The sequence below is a fragment of the Balaenoptera borealis genome (genome assembly GCF_965194805.1).
Source record: "Balaenoptera borealis genome assembly, chromosome: 13".
Lineage (NCBI taxonomy): Eukaryota > Metazoa > Chordata > Mammalia > Artiodactyla > Balaenopteridae > Balaenoptera > Balaenoptera borealis.
In genome coordinates this window covers 67,168,036-67,195,458 of record NC_138870.1, presented here as the reverse complement: position 1 = coordinate 67,195,458, position 27,423 = coordinate 67,168,036, and the positions used below count along the sequence as shown (strand labels likewise).

General features: G+C 35.6%; 1 protein-coding gene across 1 annotated transcript in view; it reads left to right on the top strand.

Moving 5' to 3' along the window:
- PAWR (pro-apoptotic WT1 regulator) overlaps positions 1-27,423 on the top strand; it is a 104,660-nt gene that overhangs the window by 71,972 nt on the left and 5,265 nt on the right. Inside the window, exons 3-5 of the mRNA XM_082351718.1 lie at positions 7,242-7,276; positions 23,719-23,866; positions 25,473-25,577. Coding sequence (XP_082207844.1) covers positions 7,242-7,276; positions 23,719-23,866; positions 25,473-25,577 — 288 coding nt within the window. The remainder of the gene's footprint in view (positions 1-7,241; positions 7,277-23,718; positions 23,867-25,472; positions 25,578-27,423) is intronic.

Below are 27,423 nucleotides of genomic sequence, written 5' to 3'. Positions count from 1 at the left end.
ATTTTTCAAATAATATGGAGTAGTGGTAATAAAAAATGAGCCTTTATATTTTCTTCTTATATTTTTAGCTATGATTTTACACATTTTTACCATGTTTTTTTCCTAGATAATATGCCAGTTTTTAAAGTAGTATATTAATTCTCTGATTAAATAATACATGATCAGTTAGAAAATTTGAAAAAAATGAAAATATAAAAGACAGGGGAAGTTATCTAGTTTGGTCTCCTTATGTATTTTTATGAACTGTTTATTAAATTTTAAACTTTAGGCTTAATTAATTTTAAAAGAAGCATACAGTCACATGCTGAAAAATGCAAAAAGCATAAGAAGGTGTATGGTAAAAAGTCTTCCTCAGCTACCTGGTTACCTTCTTTGGAGGCAACTAGTGCTTTCTTTTCTTGCACATCCTTCTAGATCCTTCTCGAGGTAGTCCATAAACAAATTTATGTCTATATGTGTGTATATATATGTCTATATATGTATTCACTAATTTTTAGCACACTGTTTTGCATCCTGTTCTTTTCATTTAATATTGTGGAGTACATAAAGAGCTTCCCTATTATTTTTTTGTAAACACAGAATATTCTATTTTATATATGTATCATAATTTTTCTAACTAATTTCTATTGATGGTCATTTAGGTTATATATAATTTTTTGCTTTTACAAACAATGTGGTGGTGAAAACCTTTCAATATATGTTCTTTTGCATATGTGTGTGTAAATCAGTAGGATAAAACCCTAGCACTAGAATTTCTGGGTGAAAAGGAATGTGCATTTGTAATTTTGACGGTATTGCCAAAATTCTCTTCGTAGGTGTTATAGCATGAACATTTTTTTTCATGTTATTCAAAGCTCTTTGTGTATTATTTTCAGTGGTATAGAATTTTCTTTGTTAATGTGTATAATAGGTGACACAAATTTCCCATTAATAGAAATCCTCAGTGGTTAAACTTTTTTACTATTGTAAGTCATACTGGAATTGACATCTGTGGAGATTAAGCTTTTTATGTTTTGAATTATTTTCTTTGGCCAGATTACCAGAGATGAACTTATTGGGCCAAAAGCCGTAACGCATTTAAAAATTTTTTATTTATTTATATTTTGGCCGCATCTTGCAGCTTGTGGGATCTTAGTTCCCCCAGGGATCGAACCCGTGCCCCCTGCAGTGAAAGCACAGAGTCCTAACCACTGGACCGCCAGGGAAGTCCCCATAATGCATTTTAAAGATTTAAAAAATTTCTGATACATATTGCCTAAATTACTTATGAAGAAAAGTCTATAAGTTTATGTAAACAATGTCGTTTTGTGAGAGGACATTTATGAGTTTTATTTTTCTCCTTTCTTTGATTATTTATTGATTTGCCTTTTAATGCAATCTCAAGTTTACTGAAAAGTTGCAAGCACTGTACAGAGAATTTTTTTCCCTTAAAATGTTTGAGAGTAAGTTGCTAACTTGATGCCCTATTAACCCCAATACTACACTCTGTGTTTTCTACAAACAAGATCTCCTACATAACCACAACACAGCTCTTAAAAATAGGAAATTAAAATTGACACATTCTTTTACCATCTAACATATTCAGCCATCATCAAGTTTTGCCAGTTGTTCCAATCATGTCCTAAATTATAGCAAGAGGGTCTAATTCAGAATCACATGTTCTGTTTAGTCACTATATCTCTTTAGTTTCCTTCAATCTGATACCTTCTTTCCTTAACTTTCTTAATGTTAACACTTTTTAAGATTAATAGGTCATTTATTTTGTGATGTGACCTTCAGTTTGGGTTATCTAATATTTACTTATAATTAGATTCAGGTTGTATGTCTTTGTCAGGAATATCACAGAATTGGTGCTATGTTTTTCTCACTGTGTATCCTATCAGGTGACACATGATTTTAATTTGTTCCATTGCTGATGATGGTCACTTTGGTCATGTGATGAAGGTGGTATTTGCCAGGCTTCACTGCGCCTTCTTAATAAGTATTTTGTGGATAAGTGCTTTGAACCATGTAGATATCTTAATCTCCATCAAACTTTCTATTTATCTCTATCCATTTATCTATCATCTATTTATATCTGTATATCTGTATCAACTCACTATTACCTATTTTATCTGATGGGTTTTACTTACCATCTGTATTAGTTTTCTGTTGCTGCTATAACAAATTACCACAAATTTGGTGTCTTAAAATGACACAAAATTATCAACTTACAGTTCTGTAAGTTGGAAGTCTCATTGGACTAATAAAATCATGGACTGAAATCAAAGGCTAAAATCAGGGCTGCATTCCTTTCTGGAGGCTGTAGGGGAGAATCAGTTTCCTTGCCTTTTCCAGCTCCTAGCGGCTACCTGTATTCCTTGTCCCTCTTCCTCCTTCAGAGTCAGCATTGTGACCTTTCTTCTTTGCCATATCTCCCTCTGACCTTCTTCTGCCTCTTTCTTCCACTTTCAGTGACCCTTGTGATTACGTTGGGCCCATCAAATAACCCAGTATAATCTCCCTATTTAGTGGCATTTATTAGCAACCTTAATTTCCCTTTGCCATGTAACCTAATATATTTAAAGGTTATAGAGATTAGAATGTGAACATCTTTTGAGGGTCATTATTCTGCCTACCACACCATCATTATTTATTTTAATAGTCACATTATCCCAAATTTGGCCAGTGGGAGCCCCTTTAACCTTTTGTATCCTTTGCTACGTCTCCATCATTCTTGGAATACTTCTTTGTTTTCTGGCGTCATAAGATAATGTAGACTCATCTTTAGCTTCTTACTCCAGTCTTGGAAGCTAGCAGCTATTTCTCTAAGGAGCCCTGATTCCTGTTACTGGAAAATGATATTGTGAAGCAGAGGTCTGGGCTGTAGTTATGTTCATGTTATTGAGATGTCACCATTCGTAGTCCCGCTCTATGTACAGACCTACTGTGTGTGTCTATATGTACGTGCATGCGTATACATATCTGTTTGTCTGCTGCCTGCTTACCTACCTAGCTAACTACATCTATCTATGTAGATCCTGAAACTAATTTATACCAACATGGCCAATTCTAATCTAATATCACAAGGCTTAAATCTAGTATTTGTAACTCCCTTTTGTGACACTGAGGAACCTCTTTCCCGTTATTCTTAATGTGTTTTCTTATTTCGTCAATTCCCCTATATGTAGCCTATCTCCCATTGCCACTCCTTGCCCACACTTACGCCCCCCTCACTGCGAGTGGGTTCTGACGTCATGCGCTGCCTTTACCCTGTGCGTGAGCACTCTCTTCGCTTTCTTCAGGCTTGGGCATCCCTCGTGAAGCTGCAGGACGCCCTCTTTACCCTGCTTGAGTTGTGACTCCTCACACCAGTTCACCCCCTCTGTGGATTCCCTCCTTACCCTGCTTAGCTTCTCCACCCTGTGACAGGCCGCTCTTCCCTAGGGTCTTCCTTTGTTCCTGCTCAGACTGAGACCTCATGCTGGATTACTCCTCCATGGGGACCCCTTATCACCTGATTAGGTTTTGACGCCTCCAGGCCAGGCTGCCACTCTGTGGACACTCTCTTCATCCTATTTGGGCTCCGGCACATCAGCCCTGGTCATCCCCTACAGAGATGCTCTCCACACCTTGCAAGGGCTGTGAATTCTCCACGCCAGGCTGCCTTTTTAAGGGAGCACCTTCTTTACCCTTCTGGGGCTCTAAATCCCCATTTTGGGCCCCCCTCATGAATGGATGACCATCACACCCTGCTTGGGGCTCTCAGTATCCCTTCACGGGACTCCCTTTCTGACCTTGCCTCAGGCCTGATACCCTGACTTCCCTTTCATGCTTTGTAGACCCCTCCTCATTCTGCTCAGGCTCTGATTTCTCATGCCAGGCTAAGTCCCCCTGCTGTATGGATGCTGTCCTCAGTTTTCTTGGGCTCTGATTCTCTTTGCCTAACAGCTCTTCTTCATGGAGTGTTCTGGTATTCTGAAACCCTGGTTGGGGCCACCTTGTTTCCTCCCTACCTTGCTCTGCCCCACCTAATGCCTTTAGGACTAAGTTGTTCAGGAAAGGTGGGGAATGATGAGCTTTTCCTTTTTTTTTTTTTTTTAATTGAAGTACAGTTGCTATACAATATTATACAAGTTACAGGTATACAATATAGTGATTCACAATTTTTTAAAGGTTATACTTCACTTATAGTTACAAATATTGGTTATTGTTTAGTTTTTCCTTTTAAAATCTTTGTTAATTTGATAATGTTCTTATTTTAGTCTCATTTTTAAAGTTATTTTATCAATTGTACATTACAGATATTCTGTTCTGCATTCATCTTCAACATTGTATCTTAGTACATTATGTATACCAGTATAGGTATTTTAAAGTTAGTCCTGAGAGCCAGTTACCATGGTATACCATAGTTTACCGAGGGCTATACTGAAGTTATTCAAGTTTATTTGAATAACTTCAGTATTATTTTACTATATTCTACTGGGCCTGTATTTGTCTGATCATATTTCACATATGCTTTTATATTCGTTTATACTTTACAAGTTCTGATCTGCCACTGCACCTGTAAAGACAATGTTTGTGGAATTTCCTTATTGACCATTCTAAGCTTGAATGAAGCAGAATGTTTTAGTTAAACTCATGAAACAGTTCGTGCTTTGCCAACATTTTCTAAGCTCTACATAGGTCTTTCCCCCTCCCTTTTGTAATATAAACCATCCCATTACAAGAAAGATTATTTCAGGAAAAGTATATTTTAAATCAGTTGTATAATAAACTTTAGGGTTATTGGAAGGTCTAATTACATAGTCTTTGAAACTTTTAAGACCAATATAGTCTTAGCATTTGTATTTTTTACAAGCAATTTCAGTGATACTGAAGGTATTTCTTCTCCCTCCCGCCCCACATTTAGAATGGAATTTTCAACTTTAATAGTTATAGTAATTATGAAGTTATCACTCTTTGCTTGGAAATCTTTGTGGTCACAGAAATATAGAGGGCTTCTAGTTAACAAATCTAAGGTTTATATTTGTATAGAATTTTGTATTAATGTATAGAAACATCAAGAATTTTCCTCCTTAAAGTTATAAGGGACTCTTTTACTGCACTATAGGGGCTGATTTTTTTTTTTTCTATATAACATTTCAGTTTCCTCTTTTTGGCAGGGCATAGAGATCACTTTAAATTCCATCTGTAAATGTGAGTCTTGAATACACATGAGAAGCAGGCTACCACCCCTCCCAATCTCTGCTAATATTAATATAGTCTATCCAATTTGGGGAACATTCCATTGTTAAGCCATGGAATTTTTTTTATATATATAAATTTATTTTTTATTTATTTATTTTTGTCTGCATTGGGTCTTTGTTGCTGCGCGCAGGCTTTCTCTAGTTGTGGTGAGCGGGGACTACTCGTAGTTGTGGTGTGGGGCCTTCTTATTGCGGTGGCTTCTCTTGTTGTGGAGCACGGGCTCTAGGTGTGCGGGCTTCAGTAGTTGTGGTACGCAGACTCAGTAGTTGTGGCGCACGGGCTTAGTTGCTCTGTGGCATGTGGCATCTTCCTGGACCAGGGCTTGAACCTGTGTCCCCTGCATTGGCAGGCAGATTCCCAACCACTGCACCACCAGGGAAGTCCCTAAGCAATAGAATTTGATTACTAGAGTCACTGTGAAATAACATTTAGTTACAAAATGTATAATCTAATAAAAACTGTATTCAAATCTGACCAATAAACAGTAAGCTTAAGTGTTGTCTAATAAAAAGCATATTCAAATCTAACCAATAAATAATAAGCTTAAGAGTTGTTGGTCTGCTTTAGAATCTTAGCTCTTGAATATTAGTTATACAGAAATAGGCTTAAATCTAATTGTTTATACATCTTGGACATGAGCATGGAGTAATTTCATCAAGTATGTCCGAGTTGTAATTTGATCAGTTGCACCAAACTAGCTGTAGAGAAAATACCGTAAAACTTGAGATATGTTTTAAGTGACTAGTTGTTTAAAAAAAAAGCTGTGAGAAATGTAGAAAACAGATATTATACAACTTATTAGTATACTTAAATGGAAACTTACCTGATAACTGACTTTAAGTCATTTATAGTTGGGTCAAAGTATAACATTAGTATAATGCCACGACAGTGCAGTGTTGCTGAAAACATCCTCCATTTCACCTTTCTGTGTTTATTAAAATTCTACTCTAAATGTGTATTAGTCTTAAGTTTTACCATGTTAGGGGAAAATGCCTACTTTTTAAGCCTCAGAAATATTATTTATTGCCAGGTTGTTTCTACCATTACAATCAATATATCAGTTAGTTACCCACAAATCAGTAAATGCAACAAGGGCTATTCTTATTTAGCAATTTTGCTTATTTCATTGCAGCAAGAGATAGTGTGGATAATCAAGCTGATGTCATGTTTTGAAATATTTCAGTTATAACCAAAGTGAGAGAGGTGTTATGTTTTGGAACTTAAGGCATTATTAGCATTTTTTCTAATGCATATTTAGACAGATATCATTTAAAGTCTGTGCCTTAAGTTTTAGTTCATATAGAATAAGATTAGGGACTTTTATGAAAGAAAACCTTGATAAAATGTTAGTTGGAGTACTGTTTGTGAAACTTAAGGGGAAAAGTTCCATATGAAATCATTATTATCTACATTCAATAAAATGTACTTTGAGTGCATATACATAACCTTAGTATTTCTTTCTGCTTTATCTAAATAACCAGTGATTAAACATTTAAATCTAGTTACTGTGGTTTCAAAAATAGTTTTAAAGGGACTTCCCTGGTGGCGCAGTGGTTAAGAATCCGCCTGCTAATGAGGGGGACACGGGTTTGAGCCCTGGTCCGGGAAGATCCCACATGCCGCGGTGCACCTAAGCCTGTGTGCCACAGCTATTGAGCCTGCGCTATAGAGCCCGCAAGCCACAACTACTGAGCCCGCGTGCCACAACTATTGAAGCCCGTGCGCCTAGAGCCTGTGTTCCACAACAAGAGAAGCCACCGCAATGAGAAGCCCGCACACCACAACAAAGAGTAGCCCCCGCTTGCTGCAACTAGAGAAAGCCCGCGAGCAGCAACAAAGACCCAGTGCAGCCAAAGATAAATAAGTAAAAATAAATAAATCTATAAAAGAATTATTTTTAAAAAAGCAATGGTAATTGTTCCAATATTCTCTATCAATAGTTTTATATAATACAGAATTGTGTGCTTATACACATACCCAAACTGATATGTCATTTTTTTTTTACTTTACAGGAGCCATCTAGAACAGTTTCAGGCAGATACAAAAGGTAAGAATCCTTAAGTTATGACTAACAACATATTGTAGACATCAGTGTAATGTCTTCCTGACCATGGCTTAACTAACTAGAACTGTTTCAAGCAGCTGTTTGAAAAATAAGAAACCTTAATATTGTGCTCTTAAAAAGAAATTACATCGTAGGCAGGAGTGTAATGTCTTTCTGACCACGACTTATTCTGACATAGTCTGCACTCTTTGAACACTGCACACACCATGAATTTGTAAGGGTTTGATGAACTTAGCAAAAGAAAAACTGAGTCATTTTCCCTTGTGTATTTAAACACGGAAAATACAGATATACCATCTGTATTAGTCAGCTTGGGATACCATAACAAAATACCATAGACAGGATGGCTAGAGCAGAAATTTATTTTCTTACAGTTCTGGAGGCTGTAAAGTCCAAGATCAGAGAGTCAGCGTGGTCTGGTTCTGATGAGGGTTCTCTTCCTGACTTGCAGAGAGTTGCCTTCTTACTGTGTCCTCAAATGGTCGAGAGAGAAGGGGTGGCTTCCCTGGTGTCTCTTTTGATAAAGACACTAATCCCATCATGAGGGCCCCACCCTCATGACCTCATCTAAACCTAATTACCTCCCAAACGCCCTGCTTCCAAATATACCATCACATCGGGGTTAGTGCTTTCAGCATATGAATTTTGGGAGTATCCAATTCATTCTGATCTTAGTTCATTCAGGCCACTATAACAAAATATCACAGACAACAGAAATTTAGTTCTCACAGTTCTGGAGCCTGGAAGTCAGAGATCAGAGTGCCAGCAGGGTCAGGTTCTGGTTGGTGAAGGCCCTCTTGCCAGTTGCAGACTAACAGCTTCTCACTGTGTCCTCACATGGTGGAAGAGGCTAGAGAGCTCTGTGGGATTTCTTTTATAAGAGCACTAACTCCATTCATGAGGACTCCACCTTTGTGACCTAGGCACCTCCCAAAGCCTCACCTCCTATTACCCTTACATTGGACGTTAGGATTTCAACCGAATTTTGGGGGGGACACAGACATTCAGACCCTAGCAAGTCCATAGCACCAGCTATACACAAGGAGTAATGCTTTTATCAGAAAATGTGTTTGAGTGTGTGTGCACATGTATAGGAGGAAAATCACAATTAAGTATAAGTTGTTTAACGGAGATGACTGAGATATTAGCTTCTGTCCCTGTTGAAGCCATGAAGGTTGCAGAAGGTGTGGTCATGCTTGTGCTAATAATTATGGAATAATGGTAAATCTTATCAAGTGCTTATAATGTGCAAGAAGCTTTACATAGAGATCTCATTCAGTTCTCAAAGTTATCTTGTAAAGTAGGTACTGTAGGTATAATATTTACTTCCATTTTGTAGGTGAGGGAAGTGGGATAAAGAGGTAGAATCATTTCACTGTGGTTACGAAGCTAGTGAACAGAAGAGTCTGGATTTTAACTTGGGCAACCTGACTCCAGAACCCACATGCTTGCACAAGACAGTCTACCTAGATTTATACATAAAAAACCTGTGTCTTCCCCTACTTTTATGTTAAAGTTTAAAATATTTGGTTAAAGTTGTGGTTATTATAATTCATCTAAAATAAAACATTGATTAAGAAGAGCTCTAATTTTAATACTAAGTTATTATATAGATAAAATTCAATGTTTAACTTTCTTTTAAATAAATTTATTTATTTTTGGCTGCGTTGAGTCTTTGTTGTGGTGCGTGGGCTTCTCATTGCGGTGGCTTCTCTTGTTGCAGAGCATGGGCTCTAGGTGCGTGGGCTTCAGTAGTTGTGGTGCAAGGGCTTAGTTGCTCCATGGCATGTGGGATCTTCCTAGACCAGGACTCGAACCCATGTCCCCTGCATTGGCAGGTGGATTCTTAACCACTGCGGCACCAGGGAAGTCCCAGTGTTTACCTTTTAAAAGAGATAAGAAGGCCAAGGTAATCAACAATTGACTAAGTAGGTCTGATATGTTTGCCACTGCTGCTGCTTTTATTTTCATTTCTGAGTAATTTTGATGTAGATATAATGAAACTTGTGCTTGGTAATTTTTACTTAACATGAATAGTTTAAACTGGAAAGAATCTTTTTTCTTTTGCTAGCAAGCATTGCCAATCAAATAGCTTTGATTTGGCCTATTTCCAGGCCACATTTTCAAACCAAAAGAGTTTTGTTTTGTTTTTTTTTTTCCAAAAGAGTTTTTATCATCAGTTTTTGGTTTGGGGAATAAAAATAAACTTCAGTAACTTATCAAGTTTGCTGTATCATTCATACATATTTAATCCTTATTAAATTATAAACCTTAAATTATAATTGGCACTTTTCAGATTTGCATTCTTTAGTTAGAATCATTAGGGGAATAACTTTCTTACAAATCTTCATCAAAAGCTTTATTTATATATTGTGTTAAATTAGGTAGAAAATTGATTTCACATGGTGTATGTTTTTATTTTTAAGCTTTTTTTTTATTGGAGTATAATTGCTTTACAATGTTGTGTAAGTTTCTGCTGTACAGTGAAGTTAATCAGCTATATGTATACATATATCCCCTCCCTCTTGGATCTCCCTCCCCTCCCCATCCCACCCATTTTTAGACCATTATTTTACTTGTGACCTGTTCGTATACTTGTTACTTCTTTTATTTTCATAGCCTAAAGCACATGGTTTGTTACTTTTCAGCTCTCAAAGGTTTAGCCATGTTTAATACTGTTATAAAACAAACAACAAAAAATTTTTTTTTAAGTTTCTAGTCATTATTCATGGACTCATAGCAACTCATAGTTGAACACACACCAAATAAAAACAAACGCAAAATCTAGATCTGAAATTATCAATTCCTTATCTAGAGGAATTTGTTATATTGTATATCAACAGTTCATTACTTTAATCTGTCAGCAAGTTGTAGCAAAGACTGGAGAATGTATGTTTTTTGGAGAGGGTGTCTGCTGATTAATGGGGGTGAAAAAAGGAGGAATGTGCTAAAGGATAGAAATTTGGCATTATATGTTAGAAAATATTTTCAGCAAACCAAATAACCTATGATACATATACGACTAGACAAACTTAAAAAGTCATTAGAGGGTACAAGCCACCCACAAGACTAGTTTGTGTGTTCTTGTAAATTATGGATTAAATATTAAATTTTTTCTTACAAATATCAAGGATGTACTTTTTAAGCATTGAGTTTGTTAAGCAGTCACTGTAGTTAAGCTCTATTTTATTGAATCAACTCCTGTTTACCTAGAACGTCTCTTAACATATTCACTGAACTCCTTTTTAAAACATGTTTAAATAATTTGGATAATTATTTGGAGGGGGGGGTCATGAAATTTCTGAAACTCAAGGTTTAAGAAAGATGGATCAGTGGTCATGTATTTTGGGGTTTTTTTTCCCCCAATGTGTAATTTTCTTAGTAGAATGTTTACTTGGTTAAGTTTATAGTGATCTCTTTAGAATAATTCATTATACTTAACATACCAGAAATGAACATGTATGATAGCCGCTAACTGGAGAAACTTAAATTTCTAACAATGAGATAGGTTATAAGCTATAGCATATTAATATAAAGTTACAATACAGGCATTAAACTGATTCTTTAGAAAACCATTAATTATAGGAATTAATAATTATAGGAAAATTATTACCTATTTATGTTAAATGGAGAGAGGGAAAGCATATTACAAAGAGTATGATACAAAACAACGTCTATCATAATATATATAAGCGTTCTTAACTTGAACTCTATTGATGAGCTGCTAAAATTCTATGTAAAAGAATATCATGGTTATCTGGGAGAAGAGCTATATTTTTCATCAGATTTTCAAAGAGATCTGCAATCCAAAACGGTTATGAACTACTAATATATTGTAGAACATAACAGCCGTTATCTCTGGGTTGGTGGAGTTACTGGAGATATTGATTCATGTTATCTGTTTCCCACAATGAATATGTATCACAATTTTAATAAAGAGTCTGAGAGATGATTTTGGTCTTTAGTTGTTGCCGTGTGTGTGTGTGTGTGTGTGTGTGTTTAAAGGGAGAAGAGAGAGAAGACCTACACAGAATGAGGGGCTGTTTGGGACAGTGGTGGTGGAATTGAATAAGGTAGTGAAACATTAAAAATATGGAGACCAATCATGTACTTCTTGGTTATTTAATAATTTCACAACTTACCTAATACTTCTAAATATTTGGTATCCATTCTAAAACTAGAATTTTACTCATGGGTCTTGTATTTCTTCTAATTGCTAAGGTTTAAAATATCTATTTTAGTGGAAAATTCCTCTAGCTGTAATCTCATAATGCTGCCAATCTTGTTCTCGTGATAGTTTTATCCCCCAGCACAACACCTTCTAGTCTTTCCACAGAAAATATGAAAATTCCCAGAGGGGGAAAATTTCGGTAAATGGTGGTATTTATCTTTGATGATACTGTTTATTCTTTTTCCTCTTCTGAACATTATGGTTAATACTTTGTAGCTAAGGGCAGAGGGGGATTCTTTTTGGAATTGTATTGGTTAGAGATTTGTGTTAACATTCCTGAATAGAACGTTACAATCTTTTTGGAGTTAATAAAACAATCTTTTATTCTGGGTATTTTGCGCTGTACATATCCAGCCCTCAAAAATAGGTTAAAAACATTTCTGTTTTTAAAATAAACAGAGCTAAATTTGGTAATAAGATCAAGTTAAAACATAACACAGTTATTCACAATTAGGACAGTGTTCTTTACAGACCTAATACCTAATGGGGATAAATCACTGATTATGTTTTTCAGTAATAATTATTCCTTGTTTTGAGTTTGTATGATATTATCACTTGTGTATTGACAGGCCTAATATGAAGGATTTTTAAAATTGTTAATAGGTTAAACTTTTTGAAATGCTGTTTTAAGCTTGTACATCAAGCAAATACAAACATATTAAGGGATATCCACATTTTTAGGTTTTCGTTTGTAGTTGTCAGCGTTGTGGTTTCTACTTGAATAATCTGTGGTTGATGCAGATAAGTGGACTTCTTTTTAAGTGAAAAGAGGTCCTTTAAAATGATTCTAATGCTCTTTTATAACATGATAGATAATGGCTTTGGTGATACCTTACCCTCTTGATTTTCTTCCTACCACTTTGCCAGTATTTCCCAGTTTTTATTTGTAGTTCTTCCTTTCCTGTACTTACTCTTTATGTGTTGGTGTTACTCAGCTCTTTGTCTTAGACTTTATTCTCTTTTTGTTCTGTGTATTTGTTCTAGAAATTTCTTTCACTCTGGTGACTTTGGTTACTGTATATACCTACGTTGATGATTCTAAATCATTAGCTCTATACCTATATAACCAACAACTTTCAAATACCTACTTTCAGATATCTTAGAAGCATCTTAAACTCAGCATGTTCAAAAGTAAACTTGTGAAACTTAGTGGATTTCAGTAGTTGGTATCAAAATCCATTCTTGCTCAAGTCAGAAATCTGGACATTGCTTTTGACTCTTTCTTTCTTCCTTCCTTCCTTCCTCCCTCCTTCCTTTCTTCCTTTCCTTTCCTTTCCTTCCCTTTTCCTTTTCCTTCCCTCCCCTCCCCTCCCCTCCCCTCCCCTCCCCTCTCCTCCCCTTTCTTCACTACCTCACTTAAATTCAGTCATTGTAGCTCCAGTGCCAATCCACCAATCTAGGACACCATCATCTCTTTTTCTAAAAAGAAAAATAAATAAATAAATAAATTTTGGGCAGTGTTGGGTTTTTGTTGCTGCGTGTGGGCTTTGTGTATTTGTGGCGAGCAGGGGCTAGCTACTCTTCGTTGTGGTGCACGGGCTTCTCATTGTGGTGACTTCTCTTGTTGCGGAGCACAGGCTCTAGGTGTTTGGGCTTCAGTAGTTGTGGTGCACGGGCTTAGTTGCTCCGCGGCATGTGGGATCTTCCCAGACCAAGGATTGAACCCGTGTTCCCTGTGTTGGCAGGCAGATTCTCAACCACTGCGCCACCAGGGAAGTCCAGGGACACGATCGTCTCTTACGTAGATGATTACAATACCCTTCAAACTGGTCTGGCTGCCTTCAGTTTTGCTCATTTCCAGTGCATTTTATTAAAATGATTCTGTCACTTTCCCTGCTTTAATGACTTCCTATTACCTTTAAATGAGTCTAAACTGGTCTCCATGGCAGGGTGATACACAAGATAATGTTAGGATGCAGGAGGAAAATGTTAGATCTTCTGTTTATATTTACCTTTTAATCTAAAAGACAGTAAGACATTTACAGTCATCCCTTGATATTCACGGAGGGGGGATTGGGTCCCGACCCTGAGGATACCAAAATCTGTGGATGCTCAAGTCCCTTATATAAAATGGTGTATTTGTATATAATCTATTCACATCCTCCTGTATACTTAAATTATCTCTAGAGTGCTTATAGTACCTAATACAATGTGAGTGCTATATAAATATAAGTTTGGCTTTTTGGAAATTTCTAGCATTTTTTCCCCTCTGAATATTTTCGATGTGGGTTGGTTCAGTCTGGATGTGGAACCCACAGATTCGTAGGGCCCACTGTATACTTAATAGCTAGCACTGTGTACTTGTTATTTACTCCCTCGTTCTATGGTATCAGATGATTATTTAGTATTTGAGGTACCCTGAGGAAAGTGTGCTTTGTTCACTTTCTAAATGTTGCACAGTAGTGCAATTTGAATGGTTAGATGGATTTATGAATTATTATGTTGTTTAACTAATACAAAATGGATAGGTCGGGGGGGAATTTAAGGAGAATATAAAAACAAGTATATAAACGCAAAGGTGATCATGTGGTTGTTCAGTTGGCAAGATACATAAAATCAGATCTGTTCTTATAAATTAGAAAAAAATTTTGATGCTTGCTTTGGAGTTTTAAGTGAAAATTAAAAAAACTTTAAATTCTTACTGTGAGGCATCTCTTTCTGCTGTTACAGACATTAAAAATCAAATATGCAAGCTTATTTTAGAACTACACCTTCAAATCTCTATTTATCACAAAGAGTTAAAATAAGTTCCTCAGAAGTAAAGCATATTCAAATTATACTTTCATTAAAATTATTATAGTCAATTTTTGTGAAAACAAAACAATTTGTACCATAAATAATTAAAATGTATATTTAGGGACTTCCCTGGTGGCACAGTGGTTAAGAATCCGCCTGCCAACGCAGGGAACACGGGTTTCATCCCTGGTCCGGGAAGATCCCACATGCCATGGAGCAACTAAGCCCACGTGCCACAGCTACTGAGCCTGCCCTCTAGAGCCCGCGAACCACAACTACTGAGCCTGTGCACCACAACTACTGAAGCCTGCCCGCCTAGAGCCCGTGCTCCACAGCAAGAGAAGCCACTGCAGTGAGAAGCCCGCACACCGCAACGAAGAGTAGCCCCCGTTCGCCGCAAATGGAGAAAGCCTGCGCGTAGCAACAAAGACCCAAGGCAGCCAAAAAAAAAAAAAATGTACATTTAAAATTCTGTTCACCCCTTTATGTTATATTTTTTGTGATACAGATAATATTTTAACAATATCATATTGTAAATCATATTATTTGATTTACATATATGTTTGTATAATAAAGTATATATGAATATGTAATATTTAATATATAACCAAATATAATGATATTGTAAATCGATTATAAAGATAGTAGATAAATATACATACCAATGTGTATGTAATGGATAAATTTGGAGACCATTAGTTGAAATTCTTCAAAAAATAGCTTTCAGGTCTCCTGCTTGCTTTTCCAGTGTCATATCTTATCACCCCTATATTTACCTTTCATGCTTTAGCCATATTGGATTTTTCTGTTTCTCAAAGGGCCGCGCACTCTTTGTTTCTAGATATTTACACATTCTTATTCCTCTTTTAAGTCTGAGTTTAAACATTCTTTAGCATAATGCTGCTCAAAAGTGTAGTCCTTGAACTGTTTGTAAGTAATCCATGACAAGGTAAGAATAAAACTTAAGAGTAAATATTTAGAAGCCTGAATTGCATTTTAACATTGTCATCATCACGCCTAAGTGCATGATAAGCGGAATCCTTTCAGAACAGGATATCAACTAGTTCAGGTGCTGTGGTACGTACGTGATTTTTTTTTAATTTAAGTATTTAGAGCAAAATTGAGGGAAAGGTAGAGAGATTTCCCATATAAACCTGTCCCCACACATGGATAGCCTCCCCATTATCAACATTCCTCAACAGGGAGGCACATTTGTTACAATTGATGAACTTACACTGACACATCATAACCACCCAAAGTCCATAGTTTACATTATGATTCACTCTTGGTGTTGTACATTCTGTGAGTTTGGACAAATGTATAATGACATGTATCCATCACTATGGTATCATTTTACTCTCTGATCTTTTTATTCTCTCCATAGTTTTTGCCTTTTCCACAGTGTCATATAACTGAAACCATACAGTATATAGCCTTCTCAGATTGGCTTCTTTCACTTAGTAATATGCATTTAAGTTTCCTCCATATCATTTCATGGCTTGATAGCTTATTTCTTTTTAGTGCTGAATAATATTCCATTTTCTGTAGTTTGTCTATTCACCTTGAAAGGACATCGTGGTTGCTCCCAAGTTTTGGCAATTATGAATAAAGCTGCTATAAACACCCATGTGCAGGTTTTTGGGTAGACATATGTTTTCAGCTCCTTTAGGTCAATACCAAGGAGCATGATTGGTGGTAAGAGTATATTTAGTTTTATAAGAAACCACGAAACTGTTGCCGAAGTGGCTGTACCATTTTACATTCCCACCAGCAGTGAATAAGGGTTCATGTTACTCCACATCTTCACCAGCATTGATCCTGATTTTAGCCATTTTAATATGTGTACAGTGGTATCTCATTTTAGTTTGCATTTCCCTGATGATATATGATATGGAGCATCTTCTCATATGCTTATTTGCCATCTGTATACCTTCTTTGCTGAGGTGTCTATTAAGTTCTTTGGCCTATTTTTCAATCGGGTGGTTTGTTATTGTTGAGTTGTAGAATTCTTTGTATATTTTGGATAACAGTTCTTTATCAGATATGTCTTTTGTAAATATTTTCTCCCAGGCTGGCTTGTCTTCTTGTTCTCTTAACATTGTCTTTCACAGAGCAGAATTTTTTTTTTTTTTTGTAGTTTACTGTCATCCATTTATTTTTCTAAATTACCTTTTTTTTTTTAGAAATTTCATGTAATGTCTGGAACATTTATATTAACATATTTCCATACAAATAACCCAATGAAAGTTTAGTATTAGTTGTTTTGCTTGCTTGTTTGTTTTTTTATACTGCAGGTTCTTATTAGTCATCAATTTTACACACATCAGTGTATACATGTCAATCCCAATCGCCCAATTCAGCACACCACCATCCCCACCCCACCGCGGTTTTCCCCCCTTGGTGTCCATACGTTTGTTCTCTACATCTGTGTCTCAACTTCTGCCCTGCAAACCGGCTCATCTGTACCATTTTTCTAGGTTCCACATACATGTGTTAATATACGATATTTGTTTTTCTCTTTCTGACTTACTTCACTCCACAGAGCAGAAGTTTTTAATTTTAATGAAGTCCAGCTATCAGTTTCTTTCATGGATTGTGCCTTTGGTGTTTTATCTGAGAAGTCATCAGCATATCCAGGGTCTTCTACATTTTCTCCTATGTTAGTTATCTTCTAGGAAATTTTGTAGTTTTGTATTTTTCATTTAGGTCCGTGATCCATTTTTTTTTTTTTAAATTATTAGCACCTTTAATTATTATTTATTTATTTATTTATTTATTTGGCTGTGTTGGGTCTTCGTTTCTGTGCGAGGGCTTTCTCCAGCTGCGGCAAGTGGGGGCCACTCTTCATCGCGGTGCGCGGGCCTCTCACTATCGTGGCCTCTCTTGTTGCGGAGCACAGGCTCCAGACGCGCAGGCTCAGCAGTTGTGGCTCACGGGCCCAGCTGCTCCGTGGCATGTGGGATCCTCCCAGACCAGGGCTCGAACCCGTGTCCCCTGCATTAGCAGGCAGACTCTCAACCACTGCGCCACCAGGGAAGCCCCCGTGATCCATTTTGAAGTAACTTTTGTGAAGGGTATAAGGTCTTTGTCTTATTTTTCATTTTTTGCACACGGATGTCCAGTTGTTCCAGCATCATTTGTTGAAAAGTCTGTTTTGTTCCATTGTATTGCCTTTGCTCCTTTGTCAAAGATGACTTGTGGGTTATTTATGTGAGTCTCTTTCTGCTTCCATTGCTGTTCGATTGCTCTATTTGTCTCTTCTTTCACCAGTATTGCACTGCTTGATTACTGTAGCTTTATAGTAAGTCTTGAAGTTGGGTAGCGTTAGCCCTCCAACATTGTTCATTAATATTGTGTTGGCTATTCTGGATCTTGCCTCTCCATGTAAACTTTAGAATTAGTTTGTCAATAGCCACAAAATAACTTGCTAAGATTTTGATTGGGCTTGCACTGAGCCAGTAGATCAGTGGGAAATCAAAGTTGGCAAGAAGTGACATCTTGCCAATATTGACTCTTCCTATCCATTAACAGGGATTATTTCTCTATTTAGTTCTTCTTTGGTATCTTTTATTCGAGTTTTGTTGTTTTCCTCACGTAGATGTTGTACATATTTGGTTAGATTTATACCTAAGTATCTCATTTTGGAGAGAGCTAATGTAAATGTTTTGTGTTTTTAATTTCAAATTCCACTTGTTCAATGCTAGCATGTAGGAAAGGGATTGACTTTTGTATGTTAACCTTGTATCTTGCAACCTTGCTATAATTGCTTATTAGTTTCAGGAATTTTTTGGTGTGGATTCTTTCACATTTTCTCCATCTTATCATTTGTGAACAAAGACAGTTTTATTTCTTCCTTCCCAGTCTGTATAACTTCCTTCCCAGTCTGTATAACTTTTATTTCCTTTTCTTGTCTTATTGCATTACCTAGGACTTCCAGTAAGATGTTGAAAAGGAATGGTGAGGGGCGGGGGGACATTCTTGCCTTGTTCCTGATCTTAGCAGGAAAGCTTTTGAGTGTCTTACCATTTCGTATGATGTAGGTTTTTTGTAGGTATTCTTTATCAAGTCAAGGAAGTTCCCATCTGTGCTTAGTTTGTCCAGTTTTTATCATGAATAGATGTTAGAGTTTATCAAATTCTTTTTCTGAATTTATGTGTGATCATGTGATTTTCTTTAGCCTGTTACTGTGATAGATTACATTAATTGATTTTTTGTTTTAACTGATGAACCAGCCTTGAATAAATCCCACTTGATTTTGGTGTATAATTCTTTTTATACATTCTCAAATTTGATTTGCAAATATTTTGTTGAGGATTTTTGCATCAATGTTCATGAGACATCTTAGTGTTTAGTTTTCTTTTCTTGTGATATCTTTGGTTTTGGTATTAGGGTAATGCTGGCCTCATAAAATGAGTTAGGAAATATTCCCTCTGCTTTTATCTTCTGGAAGAGATTTTAGAGAATGTGTATAATTTCTTCCTTTAATGTTTGGTGGGATTCACTAGGGAATCCATCTGAGCCTCGTGCTTTCTTTCTGTCTTGCAAGGTTATTAATTACTGATTCAATTTCTTTAATACATACAGGCCTATTCAGATGTTTGTTTCTTCTCGTGTGAGTTTTGGCAGATTGTATCTTTCAAGGAATTGATCTATTTCATCTAGGTTATCAAATTTGTGGTCAGAGTTGTTCACAGTATTCCTTTATTATCATTTTAATGTCCATGGTATCTTTAGTGATAGTCCCTCTTTCATTTCTGATGTTAGTTGTCTGTGTCCTCTCTTTTTCTTAGTTAGCTTGGCTAGAGGCCTATTGCTTATATTGGTATTTTCAAAGAAATCGCTTTTGGTTTCATTGATTATTCTGTATTGGTTTCCTGTTTTCAATTTCATTGATTTCTGCTCTGGTTCTTGTTATTCTTTTATTCTGCTTACTTTGGATTTAATTTGCTCTTTCTTTTCTAGTTTCCTAAGGTAGAAACTTAGATTATTCATTTTAGATCTATCTTCTTTTCTAATACATGCGTTCATTGCTATAAATTTCCCTCTAAGCACTGCTTTTACTGCATTCCACAAGTTGTAAGTTGTAAGTTGTGGGTTCGTTTTCGTTTTGTTCAAAATATTTTAAAATTTCTCTTGAGATTTCTTCTTTGACCTATGTGTTATTTAGAAGTGCACTGTTTAATCTGCATGTTATTTTGGGGCTTTCCAGTTATCTTTCTGTTACTGGTTCTAGTCTAATTCTCTTGTGGTCTAAGAGCAGACATTATATGGTTTCTGTTCTTTTAAATTTGTGAAAGTGTGTTTTTTGGCTCAGAATATGGTTTATCTTGGTTAGTATACCATGCAAGCTAGAGAAGAATGTGTATTCTGCTCTACCTGTGTTATTTTTATGTTAGTCATTTGTAACCCAAAATGTGTAAGAATTGAAGAAGGATTTATTTACCTTAAAAATCATGTGTTAAATTTAATCAGGCATATTCTTTTCCCATAAGTAAAATAATTAAAAAGTAAATATATAATAGTTAAATCAAAATAAAACAAATAAAAACTAAAAATCATTTTTATTCTTTTCAATTTCTGCTTTTGTTAGTATTATCTAAATCTAGGAAGTAAAATTTATATTCTTTATTTTCAATCTTAATTTACTTATGATAAAGGAAGCTTTCCTAGATTTTTTTTTTAAATAAAAAGATACATCTTTTCTGAATGTGACAGTAATACTAAACCAAATGATGATGATGGAAGTAATTTCAAAGAGGTACAGACCAAAAGAGTTTGTACTAGTTTTGTTGGGAAGTATCCTCCCTCCTGTATTGAGTTTAATTTTTAACCATTATTGATGGGAAGTGCTAGAACCACAGTGGGTTATTTGCAGTGATGTACTGGCTGCTAAAACAATAAAACCATCAAAATTTAAGTGGCATTTATATGCATGACATAATTATATTCACAACCACAAATGCCTTATTTGAAAGAAGAACTATTACAGTTAAGAAGCTGACAGAAGCAGATCTTCAGGATTTCCATATGTATTCAGGATTTCATTAGTATTCTGTGAGTTTCTTTTACAGTCTGACTTCAGGTTGCTAACATTAAAAAACTACACACAAATGACAAGACAAAGATGTTTGCTGGAAGGTGTTGGGGGAATCTGTAGCAAAGAAAGTAGTTCATGTAACACTTCCCAACAACACCCATAGCCAGTGCCAAAGACTGGCACTATTATACAAATGGAATTAATGAACATACATAAGAATAAGTATGTGATTTTCAACCACATTCATATTACGCAGTTTTAAAACTATCTAACCTTTTACAATGACTAAATCCTTACTTGAAACTGTAGAATTGGTGAAGGATGTATGCCATTTAAGTATTAGTTCAGAGACTTACAAAACAATTTTACTGGTGGTATTTATGTGTGGGGAGCAGAGACCTACTTACTGTGTATGTTGTAACAGTAATTCCTTTGCTATCCTGATTTGTCTAAGAGTTGGTCTTCTGTATGACTAAAACTGTCCCTAAATACACCAAGCTATGGGTGTTATGATCAACACATTGATTTTGCTAACATGACAGTAATGTGAAGGAAGAATTTATTTTTCAGCTTCCTTGCTGACAAACACAGCTTGCTCTGAAGTATATAAAACTTTGAAGAGTTAACAAGTCAACAAATGTGGTTTGGTGTTTTGCTTTGCTTTGCAGGAGTATGTTCTGATTATTATATAGACAGTGACAGGGAAAAAATGTTGGAACTTGTGCCAGAATGTAAATCAACGTCCTGCTTGTTTCATTGTGAAAGTCTTGTTATGTCGGCTGAACTAAATAGTGTACTTGGTATATCAACTAAATTAACAGCTCACTAAAAGTGTGAATTACTTAAACACTAATACATTAAATTTGAGGTTTTAAAAAAACTAAATGATAGTTTGGAAGCTGAGCCAATCAACTGTTACCATATGCTGAGGTATACAATAATTTTTAAAGGGAAATTTTCAGGCAAAGTATTTGACCTTTGGCATGAACACTTCATGTTTTTACAAGATAAAAAATCAGGTTTTGTAAATCAACTATACTTCAATTTTTTAAAAAAGAAACTAGTTTGGTCCCCAGCTTTTAAAATATGTGAATTAAGTTTACTTGTCTGATAGCATCATTCTTTTTTAAAAAATGATCTTAATTAGCCTTTCGTGCAAGAAAGAAATATTATATGTTCTCAGTGCTACATAAGGTCAAAGGACAAAAATGAAAGTTAGAAATTTGGGGGAAAAGATTCTTCAAATTGTTATGATGGGTTCCACAATTTATCAGTAAGTAGGTGATGATTTTAGTATTGCACTGTTGCAAAATGTTATAATCATATACCTTACAAATTTGATAAGACACTTTGAATTTTATTTTCCATCAAAAGAAAACCCATGCATAGGAAATTAATAGATCAAGAATCTATTATTTTTCATCAAAAGTTATTTTAGATTTAACTATACTTTTGATGGATAAATTATTGGAACTGGCTACCAATAAAGAATTGAGGACAAATTTTGAAAAGTGTCATTTTCTGCATATTGGGTAAAAGTTAAAACTGAATATCCTGAGCTTGCTAAAATTGCTTTAAAGTCTCTTCCCCTGTTCTGGTCAATATACATCTGTGAAACTAATTTCTCTGTTGTGAGTGCTACTAAAACAAATCATAGAGGTAGTTTAGATATACCTTACCCCTTGTGGTCAGCATAGTCATCAGTCCAACCTGGATTAGGTAAATTAGCAAGAATGATGCCAGCCTCCAAAAGAGCCCCCAGGAAGCTCTACCTCCTGGTATTTTCACCTTGTGTAATCCCCTTCCACATTCAACATGGGGTTGATGTGATAGTATGTCACTTCTGCGTTTAGATCATAACAGAGATTGCAGTGTCTGTCTTGGTTGTTGTGTCACTTTCTTTCTGGAAGCCAGCTGCCTTGCTATGAACAGCCCAGTAGAGAGGCCCTCATACTGAGGAATTGAGGCTTTTGGCCAACAGCCAGTGAGAAGCTGAGGCCTTTTGCCATCAGCTCTGTAAGTGAGGCAAATTCTCCAGTCCAGACAGGCCTTCAGATGACTGTAGCCCTGACCAACATCTTGACTAAAACCTCATAAGAGACCCTGAATCATGAACACCCAGCTAATCTGCTTCCAGATTCCTGACCAACAGAAATTGTCAGATAATAACTGTGTTTGTTTTAAGCCACTAAGTTTTGGCATATGTTTTTATTCAGTAATAGATAACTAATGCAAAAGCAAGAAGCAAGCTTATTTGTTTTATTAAAAACTTTAAATATTGACATATATGCTATTAGTTCAGAGTGTGTGAATTGGTGTTTAATATGAAGAATGGCTATTTCAGTGATAACTTTTGGTTAAATAAGAATTATGAAATGACAAAAGTTGCTAGTGCGATAGCTGTTTTCTATAATTGCCTATATGCATACTTCCAATGAAAATTATGCAGTTTTATGTAATTCTTTTCTTTTTTTGTTTATCCTATTTTTGAAATATAATTTTATGGGTCTGAATCTAATAAAACATTTAGGCTTGTATTTTGTATGGCCTTTTTTACTTTTATTTTTCCAGTTCATTTTTGTTTGATCTTAAAAAAGTATTGGTCCATGGGGACTTCCCTGGTGGTGCAGTGGTTAAGAATCCGCCTGCTAATGCAGGGGACATGGGTTTGAGCCCTGGTCTGGGAAGATCCCACATGCCGCAGAACAACTACTGTGTGCCACAACTACTGAGCCTGTGCTCTAGAGCCTGCGAGCCACAACTACTGAGCCCGCGTGCTGCAGTTACTGAAGCCTGTGTGCCTAGAGCCTGTGCTCCGCCACAAGAGAAGCCACCTCAATGAGAAGCCCGTGCACCGCAATGAAGAGTAGCCCCTGCTCGACGCAACTAGATAAAGCCTGTGTGCAGCAGTGAAGACCCAACGCAGCCAAAAAAAAAAAAAGTGTTGGTCCATGATGTAATGGAATTTAAAAATAAAAGGAGAAAGAAAGTGGTTCTTCACTAGAGATAGGCTACATTAGGTCCCCTGTCATAGTTCTCGGAGTACCTTACACTTACCTTATTGTGATGGTTGTCTTGCTTTATTGTCATTGGTTATATTCCTGTTACACTGAAAGCTCTATGAAAGTCTGAGTCCGTGTTTGCATGTCTGTGTTTCCTGTTCCATCTTCAGTACTCATAACAGTGTCTGGTGCTTAGCAGCTACTCAGTAGATACTGGTCAAAAGAATTAATTAAAAAAAAATTTTTTTATTGTGTTGGAATAATGATTAACTTCCATAATTATAAATAAGTTGGCTGTTATAACCATGTGTCCTCAGGGGAATGATAATTGTTTAGGGTGAATAGAAAATACTCTTGGCACTCTTCTTGCTGAATATTAGGTATCTTTAAAAATTTTGTATCTTTTTTATTTCCATAGCACAACCACTGCCTCTGAAGAAGATGTCTCAAGTAGATTTCCCCGAACAGATAGAAGTGGGTTCAGCAGGTATAACAGGGATGCAAATGCTTCTGGTAATTTGGTCTCAAGTAGCACATTGGAAAAGAAAATTGAAGATCTTGAAAAGGTATGAATTACAAATTATTTAAGATTTATGAAATTAATATACCATTGGGATTCCTTTTTCACTTTCATAGCAGCAGAGAGAGGAAAATTGAAATGTGTAAGGAAGAGACAGTGTCGAAAAAGGGAAAAGAATAAGGGGCACTAATGGAAGATACCATTAGTGTTAATTGGTACTTCCATTAGTAGTCAAATAAAAGCTTTGAATCACTCTTAATTATATATTTTCTAGATGCATAGTGGCTAAGCATTTTCTGATTTCCTTAATACTTTTCTATCCAGTTCTGTTGAAGTTAAAACTTTTAGAAATGGAGCCAGCTCTTGAATTGGTTAATATTTAATGGATACTCTCATTTTGCCAAGTGTTATCTTTAATATATTGGAAACAATCTTTGCCTTTGAAATGGTTAGAAGTCTCTGTTAGCAGTATGTACTACTGTGTGTTTATTATATTATCTGTACAGATTGTAGACTTTCTTCTGGGTTGTGAGTTAGAGCCTAGAGCCACTGTGGTGTTTGAAACAATTTTAAGGATAAACCTGTTTAGGAGTATCTTTGAGAACATCTCAAATGAATATTGGCATTAATTTATTAACCATGGGGTCTCAACTTTGTTCTGTAAACATTCAATCCCTAAAATTGATAACGGTGCTGAATTACTTTCTGATTGTTGAAAGTGTGTTTTATTTTGCTGAACTGAAACTATTCCTTGTGATATAAAAATTGTTTTAGGTAGAGATTGAATTTTAAAAATTCTTTTTATAATATTATGATTATTTTTAGTTCACATTTGAAATTTAACCCTAGTTTCTGTGAGTTTAAATTAAAAACTTTAAGGAATACATAGTATAGTTTTCAAGGGGGTTCTTCAGAAGGGCTTTTAAAGTTCCACAAGAGTTTGGATTGAGTTCCTAGTAGTTGGCAGCAGCTGATTAATGAGGCCGGCTGGCTGCTTTCCTCTGAGGGTGAGTAAGAAAGAAACCAAATTCTATGTGAGACCTTTTCAGTTCTGCTTCACTTTTGCCCCCAAGGTGGCTGACCCAGCATAAAGTCCTGGCTTCTGAATAAGATTGCTTTGGAAAAGGTGTTGCATTGTTTAAAAAAAAAGAAAGTTTAAAAACCAGTAATCTTTTTCAGTTCCTTCATTTTATCCATTGTCAGTTAACTGGCAGAGCCAGAAGTAAAATGGAGGATCATTATTTTTCTGTTTAGAGTTTTCCATAGAGCCATCTCCTTTTCTTAAACTTTGTATTTTTAATTAAAATTTTGAATTTCCTTCAACAGGGTATTAGTCATTAAATGTTAAGATATTTTATTACTAATGGTGGTGATCAACTAAAGAGCTAAAGTCATTGAGTACTGGTATTTGTTAAAAACTTGGTAAACATAGATTTAATCAGAAGTATATTTTACAACTCCTGTATTCCTCTCATTCTCTGGTTCTTTTCTGGGATGGGTTCCTCCTTCCCTTACCAAGTGACTTAAGAAATTCATTGGAAATCTTCATGTATCTAAGGTACTTCACCAGACTTAGCAGATGTATGTATGCTATTTAAGATTATAAACAACTTGTTACTTCCCAATTAATACTTTGTAATTATATCTACCAGGAAGTGGTAAGAGAAAGGCAAGAAAACTTAAGACTTGTGAGACTAATGCAAGATAAAGAGGAAATGATTGGAAAACTCAAAGAAGAAATTGATTTGTTAAATCGAGTGAGTATTCACATATTTCAGTTTAATGGTTTCCTTTTTTTCTGTCAACTGGATGAAAATACATAAATATGAAGAAATTATTTAATTTTATTAAATAATAATATGAACTAAATAGTTCATTCTCTTGTTAATGCGATAGTAATTTGTGGTAGCCAGAGCTGTCATTTTATTTCATAAACTGATTTCCTCTGGCCAGTTACCAGTCAGTTGTATTTACTTAATATTGTTCTTTTGGGGATGGACCAGTGAATGGATTTGTTCTGTGTTTAGTTAGAGTCTGGAGGTAAGAGGCAGCTTGGTCAGCGCCACACATAAAATGGTACTGGTACAGAGTTGCCCCAATGAAGAACTAAAATTGCTACTGTCTTGCCATAAGAAACTCCATATGTCCTTGTCTTTGTGGTATTTTCACCACTTTTTTTTCTCCAGTTATACATATGCATCCCCAGCTTTAGGTTTAGCCTAAACCTAAGGTCTCTCTTTTTTTTTTTCTCTTTCAGCCCTAGAATTTACTCTCTGCTTAAGAAGCAGGTATTACTTAGGTAATGGTAATGAGGAGAGATTTCATAGTTTCCCTTTTTCGAAGGCTTTACATAAGATGGAGGAAAGAAAGAAATTTGCTTCAGGGAAAAACGGAACAAATTCCTAATCCAATCTTAACTCTAATTCTAAAAGAAGAGAAAATAGAAAGCTTCATTATGTGCAGACTCATTCTAATACAGCTCTGCAGCATTAACTGCAGGGTGTGGATGAGGACACTGAAACTCAGAGTTTAACTTGCTCAAGGTCATATGTAGTAATCACATAGTTATCTGCTGAGCCAGTATTTGACCCTCAGGTATTCAGTAGTTTTAATTCTAAGTAAGCTCTTCTATTCTTATAGACTGCCTTTCATCTTGGTTTGGAACACGGGCATTCCTCTTTTGGTTCTAGAATAATTTAATAAAATCTGCAAATATTTTTATGTCTATGATGTATTCGCACTGTCTTAGGCAGTGTGTTCATTAAAAAGAATAATAAAACACCTGCCCTTACAGAGTTTATAATCTAGTAATGATATGTGAATGTATTTTATTATTTAATTCTAAATCTTAGGTAGGTCTCAGTTGTAGTGATATTAGGAATCCCGTATCTTTATTATCGTTAGTTTCAACAAATTAGTTTCCTAATATTCATTTAGTTTGTGAGTAAATACAAATTCTGTGTGTGTACATTTAAAAATCATTTACCTAATTGTTCAAAGACAGTATACTAAATGTATCAGAATTTTGCTATCCAGTAGTACACTTAGAATTCAAATTGATTTCTCCAAGTTTAGTATTTTGAATTGCAAGGGTAAATCTGTAAATGTCTGCTTTTCCAACCATCAGTAAATAGTCTGCCTTGAAATAGTTTTTCTTCAAACTAAAACTTATAGTGGATTGTCTTTGTATTTACCAACTGGTTGTATATATGATACTAAGATTAATATAGGGAACATAGAGCTAGAATCGGGTAACTTTAAAGCACCTAGTTTAGTGGCTTTCACATTTTTTTAAGCTCGAAACCTTTCCCTTAAACAAAATGTCATAGAGAAGCCTAACGTAAATTGGACCAGATCAACTCTGTAAGCCCCAGACCTCCTTTTCTGTATACCTCAGTTCTATCACCTCCCCAAATTCTCCCCCTGCAACATGCATACTTGTCAAAGATCACCAAGGTGGTAGGGGTACATCTAGAACTTGTACCTGGATCTTTTTGATGCCTAATTTGACACAAGGTTGCAATCCAAGGCCCCAAACCTCATATTGACTGCATATGTATTTAGCCCTCAATTTGGGGAAGGAGGGATTTGTTTTTAACTAAA